A 15716-nucleotide genomic window follows, 5' to 3' on the forward strand; every position below is an offset into this window, starting at 1 on the left:
AAAATTTAGTTTTTGGTTTTAATTAATAATTCATTTGCAAAAAACAGTATGCAAACGGTAATAAAGGAGTGTATGTTGAAGTACATGGGATTTGTTCTTGTTTTTTTTACCGTGGTATCGAATTGGGTGTCGAGAATTGTCGAATTTCACTTGTATTGGTATCAACTACTAAATTTCTGCTATCGTGGCATCCCTACATAATTCACGTATGTGCTGATTTTCCCTCAGTACTTTTACTCTGTTTTCATGTTTTACTTGGTCTTCCCTGTTGACTTTCCTCTTTTGCTAAGCTAATTATTTTCATAGACTACACATTATTAGTTATTACGTGACCAGCTCCCTGGATAAACAGACTCCATGCCGAGCGCAGGTGGTCGCAGATGTGAGAAGGGTTGAGGGCACTTGCAGATGTTGCTCTGACTAATCACCATCAAAGCGAGCGAGCTTGCGTGTCATATGAGAGTGCCAGTATGCGTGATTTCGCCAGGAATGCCTGTGCTTAAATATGCTGTCTGTGTGTGTGTGTGTGTTGCACTGGTTGCATGCATGGTACCACGTGCAAATATGGAGGCTGTATTGAATATTAGAGTAAGTGTGTCCATGCATTTTTTAACTTTTTCACTTCAAAGAGAGAGTTTTTTGTACACTAGTGTGTGTGTGTGAGTCAGTGACCAGCTGCATCGCACAGGGCCTACCTGTGGGTGTAGTTGGCCCAAGTCCACCTTCTTAAGTCTGCTTTTTATTCAGTGTCACATAAACAAATACCAGCAGGGTCCGTTCACTTCCAAACCACTCAATAACATCCTCAGATCTCTCCCCAACATCTGTTGACCTGCAGTTTTTTGTTTTTCACCGGGGAGGACCATGTACAGCAACACTTTAATGTGCGGCAAGGTGTGTCTGTGTAAGCCTTTTCAATTCCAAGCGCTGTGTATGAGCACAGACATATTCAACACCCACACATTATTTTGTACAAACCTGTGTGTTTTCATAGGCAATGCACACATTCAGTGACATACACAGAACGGGCTCAAACCTGCCCCCACATTCACTCGGCAGGTCTCGTACGTCTTTGATATGCCTGACCCTCTTATTGTTTTTTCTATATTTCTCTATGAGACGGGGCGGTATGCAACTGATTAGATAGATAAATACACCCCGAAGGTGAGAGACGGGCAGAGAGGAGGAGGAGAGGAAGGATACAGAGTTTTTTTCCCTCTTGTCCCAACACATCTCAAGCAGTGGAGCTTTAATCTGCCGAGGCTTCATGCATTTAAACGGCCCGATTAGGAGCAGCCTAAAAGGCGCTTTTTCCCTGCCGGGCTGAAACACAAATTAAGTGCTTAGGAGCAGCCGACATCTTGTTTGTTTTCTCAGCGCCTCTTTCAAAAAGATACCCTCAGAGATACGAGGCTTTGATCATGTGCTGAAACAACACAGAGTCATGTTTAAGCCGTGTGCAGCACTAATACGATGTAAAGATGCGGAGAGAGTGGCTGAGGCTTTGCAATGCTGATTTATCTGATGATAATAGTGTCTCTTATGTTTGGTACTTACTAGGGGTAGGGGAAAAAAACGATACGGCATAGTATCGCAATATTTTGCACTGCAATATTGTATCGATACACGGACGTCAAGTATTGATCTTTTATTATATAAACTATTAACCTCTTAACAATCCGACGGCCCGCTGCTATTCTGTCTTTCAGAGGTTGTCGGGCTCATGGTAGCTCGTTGGGAAGAAGGCTAAATAATGCTCCAAAGTTATGCTAAATTTTGGCATGGAAAAACTGGCATAGTTTCAAAGGGGTCCCTTGACCTCTGACCTCAAGATATGTGACTGAATGCTCTGAGCTGAAGAGAGAGAAAACTGTGTCTTATTAGATAAAACAGATGTTGAAAAAAGGTAATAAATCGCGTTACATCTTATCGCAATACTCATCATATCGCAAAATGTTTAAAATCGTGATAATATTGTATTGTGGGGCTCCTAGTGATTCCCACCTCTAGGACGTACATGTGGTAATAGTAGTTATAAGTAGTAATAATGTCATTGTCAAAAAAAACAACCCTGTTGAATTTATGTTTTTGAGCCTGATCATGAATAAAGCTGTGGTGGATTTGTTGGACTTAACTGCATATATTATTATTGGCATATGTTTGTTTGTTATGATGGTTTTAACTGAAAATAGTGGGCGTTTGTTTGGATGTGGATGATGATGATGATGAAGAAATCAGTTGTGAACACAATCTGGTGGGTGTATTTTGTGCATGTTTGAGTGTGTGTGTGTGTGTGTGTGTGTGTGTATGTGTGTTGGGGTCATCCAGAGTTCTCAGGCGTGTCTCTTTGGCTGTGCTACCGGTTGATAGAGTTGATACAATGGTGATGACCCTGTTTTTCCCATCATGCCGCTCTACCATGGAACAAACTCCTGGGTCTGTGTGTGTGTGTGAGTAAATAATTCAGAAGAACTGTTGGGTAATTCACCGTAATTTCTGGTATGTCGGTAATAACTGTGTTCTCCCGCTCTCCCTCTCCCTCTCTGTCTATTTCTCCCTCAGTGACATATTCGACGCCATGTTCCCAGTCACCCACATCGCGGGAGAAACGGTCATCCAGCAAGGTATGTGTGTCTGTTGTGTTTAGGTGAATTTATGGACCCGATCATGTGTAAACTGTGGAGTCTATCACAGTAGACAACTGGGATGTCAGTAAAACTGTCTGTGTTTCAATTTCTGCACATTTGCTCCCAGTATTTTGTTTGCTGTTATTGACAAAATCAGCTAAGTGGCAGCGGAGTGACGTTTTGTGCCAAAATACCAACAACTCAGCAGCCGTGTTTCCATTCACATGCATTGCATTTTGAAGTATCACATTAGAAGGGCTGTATGGAGACGCCAAAATCAATAAAACTTTCTCAATTATGAAAAAAAAAGTTTTTACGCTCACTTGAGGTGGTTTTTATCTTCGTCGAAAAAGAGTTGATGCTCTAAACGGGAGATGGAAACGCCTTTGCCGAATAAATTATAATGTGGCGATCATTTAACTCACATGACTGATCAGCTGTTTCCGCGTGTGAATGCTTGTCTTCGTCTACAACATGACACATGAGCAATACTAGCTGACATGAAAGAACAATTAAAACTTGCCCAATTTAAACAAATTCCACGCGGCCACCAAAACACCATGCAGACGGGCAAAGTGAATTCTAAGATCAGGAAAAAACGAGAGCGTTGCCTGCGCTGGTCGTTGCATTGCCATGAAAACAGGCCCCTTTTCCCTCCCTTTTCCTTCTCTTTGCCCCGCTCACACATTCCCTCGGTCTGCACCAGATGTCAGGTCCCTCTCTTCTGCCTAACCACAGTCATGTCAAAGCCTTCACTCTAGACATCCCCAGACTTTGAAGGAACACAGAGCTCAGCAGGGCCAGACTGTATTTTTCCAGTAAACCCCCCCCCTATCAAACACAGACACGTTTAATCACATATTGAAAACACACTTTCTCACACACTTTCAGATAATACTGTGTTCACACCTGCATCAGATCACATAGGTTACACTTGTGGAGTATGCCATACAAACACACTGGCTCTGTCACTCCCACCTCCTCTAAGACAGCATCCAGGAGCGTATCAGTCCTAATTTGGTGATAATAAGTCTAGCTGACTTTGCAGGGCCCCCAGTCCCAGACAGCCCATTGTTATATACACTATATGGTATACAGTATATACGGCGCTGAGGTCATTGCTAATGTCTGGACTACTGTACAGCTGAACACCCCTGCTACTGGTCCATCACACACTATTTAGACACAGCTAGGAGTTATGGTATTTAAACAGAGGGAGAATTTACTCTATCATAACATGCAAAATGGAGTATAGAGGTATTTTCATCGTAATCTATAGTCCTAATGCAGTGGTTCAGTGGTTCCCAACCTTGGGTCCGCGTCCCCCTTAGGCTGAGGACACACCAAGCCGACATCAAAGAACTAGCGGCAACGAAAGCTGCCAGTTGCGTCGCCTCATGTCACCTTTGTTTTGGCCAAAAAGTTGCATTCGAACACACCGCAAAGATTACAGCCGACGGCCAACTACCATGTACGTTCTGCGCCTGCATGAGAGGAAATAACTACCAGCAGGTCGCGGTAGTCTGTACGTCATTCTAAAGGGAATTGGAAGACCGAGGGACTGCGGATATACAAGCCGTTGTTATGAGACGTACATGAAACAAATTGCGTTTGCCGATTATTTCCACACCACTTCAACATGCTGAATCGGCCAAAAGCCTCCGTCACGGGCAGACTAGAGATGACGGTGCGGGACACACTGAAAAAACTAGACCGACGGACGCTCACCGACGGCCCCAAACTGCCAACCGTCGGCTTGGTGTGTCAGGGTCTATAGGGGGGGCACCAAAGGTCACAGGGGTTGCGCCAGGATTTGTCTGCTCTGAGGTTGTCAAAAATAGATATGCTCATGAAAAAAACTCTGTCTGTATATAAAACTATTTAAAAAGATATATTTTTTTTACTATTTAGTGGCAAAATCTAACGAAATATTTAGCTTCAATCCATATTTGTTGGCATTTAGCCTTTCAAAAATAACATTTTTACTGCGTCAAAAACCTATTCATTCTCATTCATTAAATCCCAACATTGAATTTGAAAGATGGACATGTTTAGCTTCACGATGAACCATGCAGCATTGTGGGTACAAAGCACCTCAGAGGCCGAGGATGTAACCCACCATGTTTCCCTTTTGAGCAAAGCCAAAGAACCTTAACAGTGTTAACGCCAATTAGCTTGTGTTGAAACGAGGCCACACTGAGCACACCAGCCAGCCTGCCTCTCTCTGTCTGTGTGTGTGTGTGTGTGTGTGTGTGTGTGTGTGTGTGTGTGTGTGCACGCTCTGGTCAAATATTTGCCTGCACTCTCAGGCACAGGGGGGATCGGACAAAGACTTGAGCGCCGAAGTGATAAAAGACAGGAAGAGTCGAAGAAAAGAAAGACAGAGCGAGAGGGAATTGAAAGAGAGATAGATGAGATGAAAGAGAGAGAGAGAGAGAGGGAGATAGAAGAGGGCCAGGTTGCAGCAGGTTGTGTGTGTGTGTGTGTGTGTGTGTGTGTCCGAGGTCTCCGCTGGGACAGACCGTCAGACAGACAAGGAGCGTTTTGTGAGACAAATAGAGCTGTATGATTAACGAGCTCTCTCCACTCAGTATTAATTAGCCGTGTGAACTCCTGTGAACTTTACACACAGGGCTGCTCTCAGCCTTTCAACTCTTCAGGTACACACACACAGCCTTACACACACTCTCACAAAATGCATACTTGTGTCATGTATACTCATGCATCATCACCCACTTGTGCCTCTGAATGGAGTTGTATTTGTGTGTCATTGTGAGAGGTACGTAGCTGCAGGGAGAGCTTCACTCTCGTATATGGCTGTCAGTAACTTCATAATTTCCTCCCTGAGCCCCGTGTAACGGATACCATAATTAAAGGAACACTTCGCCATTTTTCAGCCTTATCTCCAGACTGGATGCTTTTAGTGGACATCAACCAACCAGATCCCCATGGCTCGCTTCAAGGGTTAGAGTTCGCTTTGAGAGCACAGCGTGCCCCCCCCGTCAGTGACACAACAGGGAACCAATCGGCAAACCGGACAACAGTTTGAGTTTCCAGCCATGAACATGTGATATCTGCTCTGCTATTAGCTGCAGCGTGCCAGTGGGAGATGGAGGAAACATAAAACAACAAACAAGTGAACATAATGTTGGCCGGAGCCGAGGAAGCATAAATTGTAGCGATAGTTGCTGCATTTGTTTTTTCTTTTTGGCACACCGACATTAGGCAACAACATGTCTCCTCTGCTGGTGCAACACTTGGGACAACTTTAAAGCCCTTTTTACTCTTTTAGATCACATCGCAGGTCATATTGTGCACATATTTAACAATAATATGCAAAAAAATTAAATTACAAAAAAGTCAATTTCTTTGTATTTTTATATCAAAATCCAGATTTGTCAAGTATTTAATACTCTTATCAACAAGGGAGTGGGCAAATATGCTGCTCTATGCAAATGTATGTATATATTTATTATTGTAAATCAGTTACCAACACAAAACAATGACAAATATGGTCCAGAAACCCTCACAGGTACTGCATTTAGTATAAAACATATGCTCAAATCATAACATGGCAAACTCAACAGCTGTCAGTGTGTCAGTGTGCTGACTTGACTATGACTTACCCCAAACTGCATGTGATTATCATAAAGTGGGCATGTCTGTAAAGGGGAGACTCGTGGGTACCCATAGAACCCATTTACATTCACATATCGTGAGGTCAGAGGTCAACGGACCCCTTTGAAACTGGCCATGCATCAAGTTTGGAGCGTTATTTAGCCTCCTTCACTACAAGCTGGTACGACATGATGACAATGGATTCCTTAGGTTTTCTAGTTTCATATGAAGCCATTATCTTCACTCTGGCTTTAAAACGGAGCCTGAAGATTGATATCGCAAGTTGTGTTAAAGCGTTAAAGACATGGCATTAAAACCAATTTGCATTAATGCATTATTATCGCAAGTTTTCACCCATCAAAATTCATGTCAATTTTTTTTTGTTTCAAATTTCTGTTTCTGTAGAAAAACAAACACAGATCTCACTGGGACTGTTTGATGATAACTAATAGTAAATGGGTGTCTGTCCATTTTCTGTGTAGCGAAGCAATGCCTCGAACAGAATAAATGAAGCTAACGTCCGTATGCGTACTGAGGTGTTGTCGCTCTGCATGCTCAGTCACTTTCGTTTCACAGTTTCCACTATTAAGCTACAGCAGCAGCTGTAATGAGCCACCGCTGTTTGCTGGCGAGAGCCCTATTTCACAGAGATATTGGCAGGCCCAGTGAAATATGCATTCTGGAGGAGGCAGCGGCATCTTTGACTCTGGGTCCGCCCTGAAGATTTTAACGGCCCGCAATTTATAAAGACCCAAAGAAAATAACAAGAAATTCAACAGTACTTTTATTAAGGAGAAGAGATGGAGGTTGAGAGTGTGAAAATGTGTGCCTGTGTGTGTTTTTGTGGCATTCTAAGTGTTTGACAAATGATTTTAATCTCTAAATGCACCCATTTAGGTTTAATGGTTTAAAACTCCTCCTTTGAGAAGTTAAGCAGGAGGTGGAGGTAATAGGAAGTGGAAGCTTTCCTGTTGGCTCTGGTACTTTTCCTGCTTTTCTTTCCTGCTCTCTCACAAACTCCCGTGTTTCTCCTTGTCTCTCCCCTCCAGGCGATGAAGGAGACAACTTCTATGTGATCGACCAAGGTGAAGTGGACGTAAGTGGAGACACAAGCACACACACGAAAACACTTGTTTCTCTTCATTATAAGTTAAATTGACAAATTATTATAAATAAAGGGGATTCCAGTATGCAGCTTTTTTCAAGGCTAAGCCATAAGAAGGATTTTGACTTGAGTGGGAAACCCCAGCCTTCTCCACTCATGTTGAGACAATGTTTCCCTCCAACAATGGACAGGTTGTGTTGGATTACCCTCATGTTTTGTTCTCTCCAAAGTTCGGTTCCACTCCGATGGCAATCTGAACACGGCGCTGTCGAGTCCAACGCACTGCAAAGGCAGCCGAACTGAGAACGTCTTTTGTCTTAGCGAGCCTGACGCAGAGCGATAGAGTTAAGTGGAGAGATAAAACAGGAGCTGAAAGTTAAACAGGAAGTGACCTTATCGGCTTACAGCGGAGAGCACTGACACGGTGGGGGAGAGGGTTGGCGAGCTCGGCCGAGCGTGCCCATACAGTCGGCCCACCTGAGAGACGGAGAGGAGGAAGTGTATAAATACTGAGATGGTACTTTGATAGAGAGACTAAAGAACAGCTAAAGTTGTTTCACTGACTTCCATTGTTTCAGTTGATGTCTTGTCAAATATGATTAGATAAGTAGCTGTGTGCACATCTATTGTCATATTTAGGCTAGGCTTAAAATAGGGAATTTAATAAAGGATTAGATTATTAGACTGGACAGTTTAAATCTTGAAATGAAAAGGCCCAATGAAACGTTGCCTGTTTAGTCTAATTGAGTTTTTTGTTCCCAAATATGTGCCTCTTCTTTTTCCTTCCATGAGTGTTTTTCCCTCAGCTAACTTCAGTGTTAGGTAATCTTGTGTGAGATCTGACATTCAGTGTGTCATAATCTTTCTTTCACAATAGAGGAATTTTTAGTTGAAAACATTGTTTTTGTTTTCGCCGCTAATCTTTCAGTCTGTGGTTTGTCTCTTTTAAACGGTGAAACAGCTTTTCCTTTTACCATAAGTTGGTCTGTACAGCTCTCTCTAAGCTGCCAGATAAACAGATGAGAATGGATGAATGGAGAGTCCGCTACAATATACAGTATAATGTAGGTCTATATATAGCCTAATAATAATAATGATAATATATTTTGCACTTTGTGGCTCAGGTTACCGCAGTGTTTAATGCTGGCATAATTGTGATGATGTCGTCCAGCCTTGCAAAGTGAAGTGATGTGGTTCCTAAACAAACGGTTTTGTACTCCACTATTATACAAGTTTTTTCCTTTAAATTTACAATTTTATAATCTCAGAGAAGTTTTTTTTCTCATAAACTTGTGACTTTAATCTCTGAATATTACCTCCTCCCCAGGCTCCATCATTTATTTTTATTTTTTTATCTACAATGTCCCTAATACGCCGTCGTAGGCTGTTATTTCTTTATATTATTAATATTAGATTCAGTTGGGGCAGTTGTTACCTAAAGGTTAGAGAAGAGAGCTTGTGACTGGCAGGTCGTTGGTTCACTCCCCCGGACCGGCATGGTAAATCTGGGTGGGGGAAACTGCAGAAGCAGAGCTTGCCCCTCCCTCATTACCACCACTGAGGTGCCCTTGAGCAAAGCCCTTAACCCCAACCGCTCCAGTGGGGCTGCTCAGAGCTGACTGTGGTTGTACTGGGCAGCTTCCATTGTGTGAATATATAACTTTGTGAATGTGATCAGGGCGTTCTTGAAAAAGAGAGCATTAGCAAAGTGAACCTCTGAATAAATAAAAAATTCACAGTTGGTCTGGAGCTTCGGACCAGCAGCTGCAGCATCACTCTGTGTCTTTATCGTCTGGCCTTCTCCGAGCTGGGACTTCAACCCTCTTTCGGTCTGCCAACAGTGAATCTTTAGGCATGTGCTCCCACAGCCAGGATCCTCTCATTGTGCACCCAAGCTGGGGGAAGACCCCGATCCTTGGCCTCGTCCCCGTGCTCATCTGCGTCTCCTTCACCTCTCCCTACGATCCACCCCTCTCTCTCTCTCTTTCTCTCCACACAGACAGCTGCTGCCTCCCAGCCACAGCTCAGGCTCTAAACTACTTCAAGCTTCAGTGCCGAGGTTATTAAAGTGTGGAGATGTCTCTCATTAGACAGGGGTGTAAATCTGCTGGCATCCCATAAACTGCCTGAAAGCTACTGCCACTGATGTAAACACCCCTCCATGTCTGCACACAAATGTGTTGGCGTACAGACATCGGCCTGTATTTATATGGGTGCACCACGAAGGAAATTAAAGCTTTCACTCCAAAATGGGAGATGATCTTATCGGAAAAAAATTGTAATTAGATATTGAGTATCTGGTAACACTTAAGTTACCTTATTTATGAGCAGTAAACAAACATTTAATAACCCACTTAATAATTTGTAACTGTAGTTGGGAGCCGATGTAAGTGTTTATTAATGCATTTGTAAACAACTATAACTCCTCCTGGGGGCACCCATAACTGTTGACTGGTGTATAAACAGATAATAAATGACAATATAGTAAAACACAGGGAAATAGTTATAGTTGTACACAAATACTGTACATTAATAAGACTTAAGGCATCCTTATATCTGCTTACAACGACATTATAGTGTGTTATAAACCATTTATTAAATGTTTCTATATTGCAAAACAAATGCTAAATAGGAGACTACTTAAAGGCACAATGAGTAGGATTTTCCTAAAAAAAAATTATAGATTTGTACCAAAATAATCCCTTTCAATCATCACTTATGACCCGCTAGAAGTGTGTGGCGGTGTCTATTTTGGCAGAGACCCTGCAGCCTTCTGCCTGGATTCTCTTATTTTGCCGTATTCAGGACGTTTCTGGGCGTCAACCTCTATAAAAACATAGCGACCAGGTGCCAGATCGTAAGCACGCATCCAAGAGGAAGCTAGAAAATGCAAATATAGTAAGGTGAAACGCCAAGCGGATAAAAGCTTGTTCCAGAACGAGAGTGACTCTGGGGTTGGCGAGCACCGTAACCCTAACCGCGGTCAGGGGGGGCGTGTGCTTATGGTGTCGTTGACGGGGAGGAGGGACCAACTTTGAATGTTCTGTTCGAATCAAATCGCAACCGACAAATCCTACTCATTCTGCCTTTAAAGTGTTGCAGAGTATCTTTTAATCACAGGTGATTATATGAGATTTGTGAGCAACGCTCTTTAAAAGGTACAGTGTGTAGGATTTGGCGGCATGTAGCGGTGTGGTTGCAGATTGCAACCAACTGAGTACCCCTCCGCTCACTCCTCCCTTTTCCAGACTGCGGTAAAGTAAGGTGGTGAGTGCAAAACCGTGGTAACGCCGTTCATTCAGGGGATTCAAAGGAAGTCAGGCGGCAGCTGGCGGTACCACGGTTTTACACTGCGGCTCATGTTATCGCAGTTTCACAAGCATGTCGGACGGTGGACTTCAGGTAACGTAAAAACGCTCGAGGCTCTCTCTAGAGCCAGTGTTTGGTTTGTCCGTTCTGGGCTACTGTAGAAACATGGCGGAGCAACATGCAGACTCCGTGAAGAGGACCCGCTCCCTATGTAGCTATGAAGGGCTCATTCTAAGCTAACAAAAACACAACGATTCTTAGTTTCGGGTGATTACCCGCTAATGAAAATACAAATATTATATATTCCATTTCTGCTAAAAGATCCCCTGAAATGTTACACACTGTTCTTTTAAAGGCACATTTACCTTAATGTAAGTAATTATGCTTATTTTACTATCATTATATTTAGAGTAGATGTTGCATTAAGGAATGAAACTATATAATTGCTGTGAAACAGAGACAGGCCCTCCCTTTCACATACTTACAGAGAAACTCACTCCCAAGTAACTACAAACATAAAAAACACAGCAACGCAGCCTGCTCATCCACCTTCCAGCACTTTTGATTTGTTGCTTCTTAATTACCCCCAGCCACACACAGTTAGCAGTAAATGTTTGCATTATGAGAACTCAGTGGCAGCTCTGAGACAGCGTACATGGCTCAAGACTTGAATTGTTTCATTGTGAACTCCATTTTACCTAACGCACAGTGCTGACTAGATACAGTACGAGTCCAATTCCAGTCCTTATGGAACATCAATTCTGCAAGTTTTTCGCTCCGTCTTCCGTACCAGATCCAGTGAGGACGTGATGATGATTGGAGCTGCATGAAAGTGTGTGTGGAGCCTTATAGGATCAGATATACAACAATGGAGACCGAACAAAGACCAGGAGATACTTGAGGACTAGAACGGGAAACTGTGCAGTGACAAAAACCACTATTACCTGTACTGTATGCTCTGATGTAACACTTTCGCAACACTCATATGATTGTTCTTCTAAGCTTGACGTAACCGTAGCCGGCACTCCGCGTCTCTTTGAAGCCACCGCAGTTTATAGTGAAGGATGAGTTCCCTGTGGTCCACTCCGAGCCTTGGATAATGGCTCGCAACAATTCTGGCAATTCACAGCCACCGGGGGGATAAACCCTCCTTCCCTCCCTCCCTCCCTCCCTCTCCTTTCTCTCTGTGTTATTAAGTCAACAAGATAGTGGATAGTGTGTCGACAGGTGAAACCGTAACGGCCCCAGAGACAGCCTGAATGAGTCTCAGTGAGGTTGTATTGTCTGTAGAGCTATAGTGGCTAGCCTAAATAGAGCTGTGCATGTGCGTATGTGTGTGTGTGTGTGCATGCAGGTGAACAAGAGTGCCTATACGGAGAAGAAACACACCAGTCTTCCACGGCTTTCTGTCCTCCATCACTCCTAAATCAAAGGGAAGGTCCTAACAAGACAGGACAGAGCAAATAAAAGGGACGGATGGAGAGATAGAAGGGCTTTTTAGAGGGTCTCATTTGAGGGCTTAGTGGGGATCAAATGCTTAAGGACGAGCCTAGTGAGCATATCAAACTGCCCGGAAACAGAGGAGAGAGGAGGAGGGAGAGGAGAGGGATAAGTGGAAGGTGTCTCAGGATGGGTAGAGAAGTTGAAATTTCAAAAAAAATAAATAATTATTTCATTCTTCAGAAGCATTTAAGCTTAAGATATCACACCCTCCCCATCACTCTGTTTCTTGTTCTGTCTGCAGGTGTATGTGAACGGGGAGTGGGTGACCAGTATTGGAGAAGGAGGCAGTTTTGGGGAGCTGGCTCTGATCTACGGGACTCCCAGAGCCGCCACCGTCAAGGCCAAGACTGATCTGAAACTGTGGGGCATCGACCGAGACAGCTACCGGCGCATCCTCATGGTACGTGCTCCAACAGACACTGACTCGTACTACTCCAGAATACACTTTGAGTTAAGTTCAAGCTCGCTGCACATACCCAGGCTAATGCTCTGGTGCAACCTGGTTGGGGCAATCGCCAACATTTGTTTGAAATAAACCCTAAATTCACAGAGTTAGATGTGAAAAGAAACAGCCGTTATAGGCACTCCTCAAAGCCACCAGACTCCTTTGACAAAAAAGGTGATTTTACTTCGCCGATTGTAAAATACGCTTCACTGAAACTCAACAGAAACATAGTAAAATCATCTTTGTACTGTTCCAACAATCACCACAACTCTGGTTTAAGAGTTTGAAAGAGAGACTGAATAATTAACAGATATAGAAATGAAATAACTCAACATTTTCACAGGTTTTAACCCTGTTTTCTGGCACGTTCGTGACGTCGAATGAGACACACCAGAAAAAAAAACCCAGAAATGTCCATCGGCAATTTTTATTTGTTAAAAAAACCTGCATTTATGCGCTAATTTTGGTGGAAAAATTGTGATACACACAATAAAACTGTACCATGGTAGACTCTCTACACTCTTATCATTTGTGGTCCTTCACTTGCAATATTTTCTTCCACTCAACCACTTAAGACTCCTCTTAAAACACTTACTATAAAACTGTTTTTTATACACACACAAGCATTCACAAACACACACAAACTCCCCTTTTAATGTCTCTCTAGATCTGTTGCTCGATGTAGAAAAGGGGGGGGGGGAAGGGAGGATTGTGGAGGAGAGAGAGAGAGAGAGAGGGTCAACCCTAATGCCTCGACACACACTTCCAGCTCCAGGAGCTTATCTAGCAGGAATGTCTAAATGTTTAAACTGGAAACACAAGGTGCTCTGCCCTAGCTGTCATACCGATTCACACACACATTTTGGGTGCTGTGAGAATGACTAATTGCCGTCTCCGTGCCCAGCTAAATACTTCCCTCAAACGTTCCTAACACCTTATTCCAAATACATTACATGTAGCCTCCAATTAACCTTCCCAACAACCCGTGTGCATCTGAGCCTTCATCGGCAGTGAACATTTCTGCTCTGTGTCAAACAGTTTTGAACCCGCAGAGATGGAGGAAGGTTCTGTGTTTGGCCCTTTCAGCTCAATGTAAAGTTGGCACTGGTGCAGCCCAGCACTCATGTCACCTCTTAAGCACATAGTTGAACCGAGGGCACAGTCTGCCCTGGTAACCTTTCTTTTGAGAGGATTCTCGCTCCTTCGTTCCTTCCAGCAGCAGCAGGAGGAGAGACGACGGGGGTGAAGCAGACTTCAATTATGGGAACCTGTAGTTAATTATTGCTGTCAATGATTTGTAAAGCTGTTTTTATAAAGTGTGGTATTCTGGCAACGTCTTAGGCCAACACAATGAGCATTCTCTGTGCGTCTCAGTATGTGTTTGTGTGTGTTTCCCAGTAAAATTATGCTGAGTGTTTGCGTCTGCAGCCAGTTAGTCGGGAGCTCGGGAAGGTGTGCTGCTGCAGATACCGCCAGTTTGCACATCTGCTTCTGTGCTGGATCTCCACATAAGACTCATTAACAACGCGACTGAACGGTTTTACATTTACAGTCCAAGTAGTTAAGTTGATATATTCTGATTGATTGCATCGTCTCGAGCAATTATATCCCTCAAAAGGTTATCAACTTCTGCTGGTTGCAAAACACTTTATTTCGATGGTCGTCAATGACGAGGGTTCAGCTACATGTTCATTTTTGTCGATCTATGTGTAGTTCACAAACCATCGTACCAATTTGAATTTGAGCTAGGTCCATTGTAATATAAAACAAGTATTTTTGAATTGCTCTAGAGTAAAGCTGAATCAATTTGTAGATTAATAAATTAGTTGATCGCCAGATAATTAATTGCCAACAAGTTTGATAATTAATTTGAAATTCAGAGCATTAATATAGCAGCAAACAACTATTGTCTATGTGAAGATATAGAGGAGTAATGGCTACCTGAGCAGAGAATGAAGTCTCCCTCCTTCTGCGTGTGTTTTAATCCATCTCGGTGCTTTGTTGACATAGCCGGGCCGGCCACGCGTGCACTCTAATGCTATGGATGTATGATAAGAACCGGGTACCGGATCCAATCCAATGAGAATTGCTCACCTGGCGCATACGGCAAAAAAGTTTTCTAACTTCCGGTTTCTGCCGCTGGCTCGGCCCACAGACTTTCCATTATGATGATGTCACCGATTTTAAAGATTGCTTTTCTCGGAGGAAAGTTTTACAAATATAAAACCTCCATGGATCAAAACTTCATGATAGAAAGAGTCATAATTGAGCTTGTTTGCAGTTCGAGGTTGTCCGGTCAACAGTTCTACAGACGTCTCTTTTACAATGGTGGTCTATGGGGAAAACGCTTTTAGGGTGGTTAGTGCATGTACAGTAAGATCCCTGTGTGTGTGCCCACCTGACTAGCTAATCGGCGCCACTCTGCACTGCGCTCCCACGCGGTTACCACTGATGACGCTCTGTCAGCACGGTTACCATTGTTTGCACTGTTTATGCAGTTAGAACCGTTAGCTTTTAGCCTCTCGTCGCCATGTTGAGAGCTATTATATATACTACATTATTGATATTTTAAAGACTAATCAAGATTAATAGATTAGATAGTGAGAATCCAGCCCTATTTTAGAGCATGTGCATGTTTGCATGTGCCCTTGAAGACATCACCTGTAGATGGATTTTACCCTGGATCTTATACTGTACCACCACCCAATGGAAAAAATGACACATGCCATAGTCGGCATTATCAAAACCGGTCTTTTTCCACCACTGAGCATGCTGATAAAAATATGAACATGTCAGTTATCTGGTCCTGTAAAGTCTGAGCCAAAGCGGCTTTTCAAAAACCACCTTACCCCCCCCCCGTCTCCTTCTCTCTCCTCCGTATCCAGGAGTACATTTAGTAAACATTGTGATACCATCCCCTGTGATTAACACACTCTCTCCATTGTGTCGCCGCCGGTCATACAATACCCACTTTGTTGTGTCATCTTAAACACGCACAGCTACAGACAAAGCCACTAACAAACTGACAGACCACTGTCAACAAACAGAACACAAGACAAAAGGAGGAATGATACTGAGAAATGAGGAGGGATGTGTGTGTCGGGGGGGG

General features: G+C 43.3%; 1 protein-coding gene across 3 annotated transcripts in view; it reads left to right on the top strand.

Moving 5' to 3' along the window:
- The window catches only part of prkar1b (protein kinase, cAMP-dependent, regulatory, type I, beta), an 80225-nt gene that overhangs the window by 46877 nt on the left and 17632 nt on the right, over positions 1-15716 (top strand). For all 3 annotated transcript variants that reach the window (XM_037791717.1, XM_037791718.1, XM_037791719.1), the window contains 3 exons: positions 2563-2624; positions 7295-7341; positions 12404-12562. In XM_037791717.1, the coding sequence (XP_037647645.1) occupies positions 2563-2624; positions 7295-7341; positions 12404-12562 (268 nt within the window). The remainder of the gene's footprint in view (positions 1-2562; positions 2625-7294; positions 7342-12403; positions 12563-15716) is intronic.

Source organism: Sebastes umbrosus, chromosome 14, assembly GCF_015220745.1.
Source record: "Sebastes umbrosus isolate fSebUmb1 chromosome 14, fSebUmb1.pri, whole genome shotgun sequence".
Classification (NCBI taxonomy): Eukaryota; Metazoa; Chordata; class Actinopteri; order Perciformes; family Sebastidae; genus Sebastes; species Sebastes umbrosus.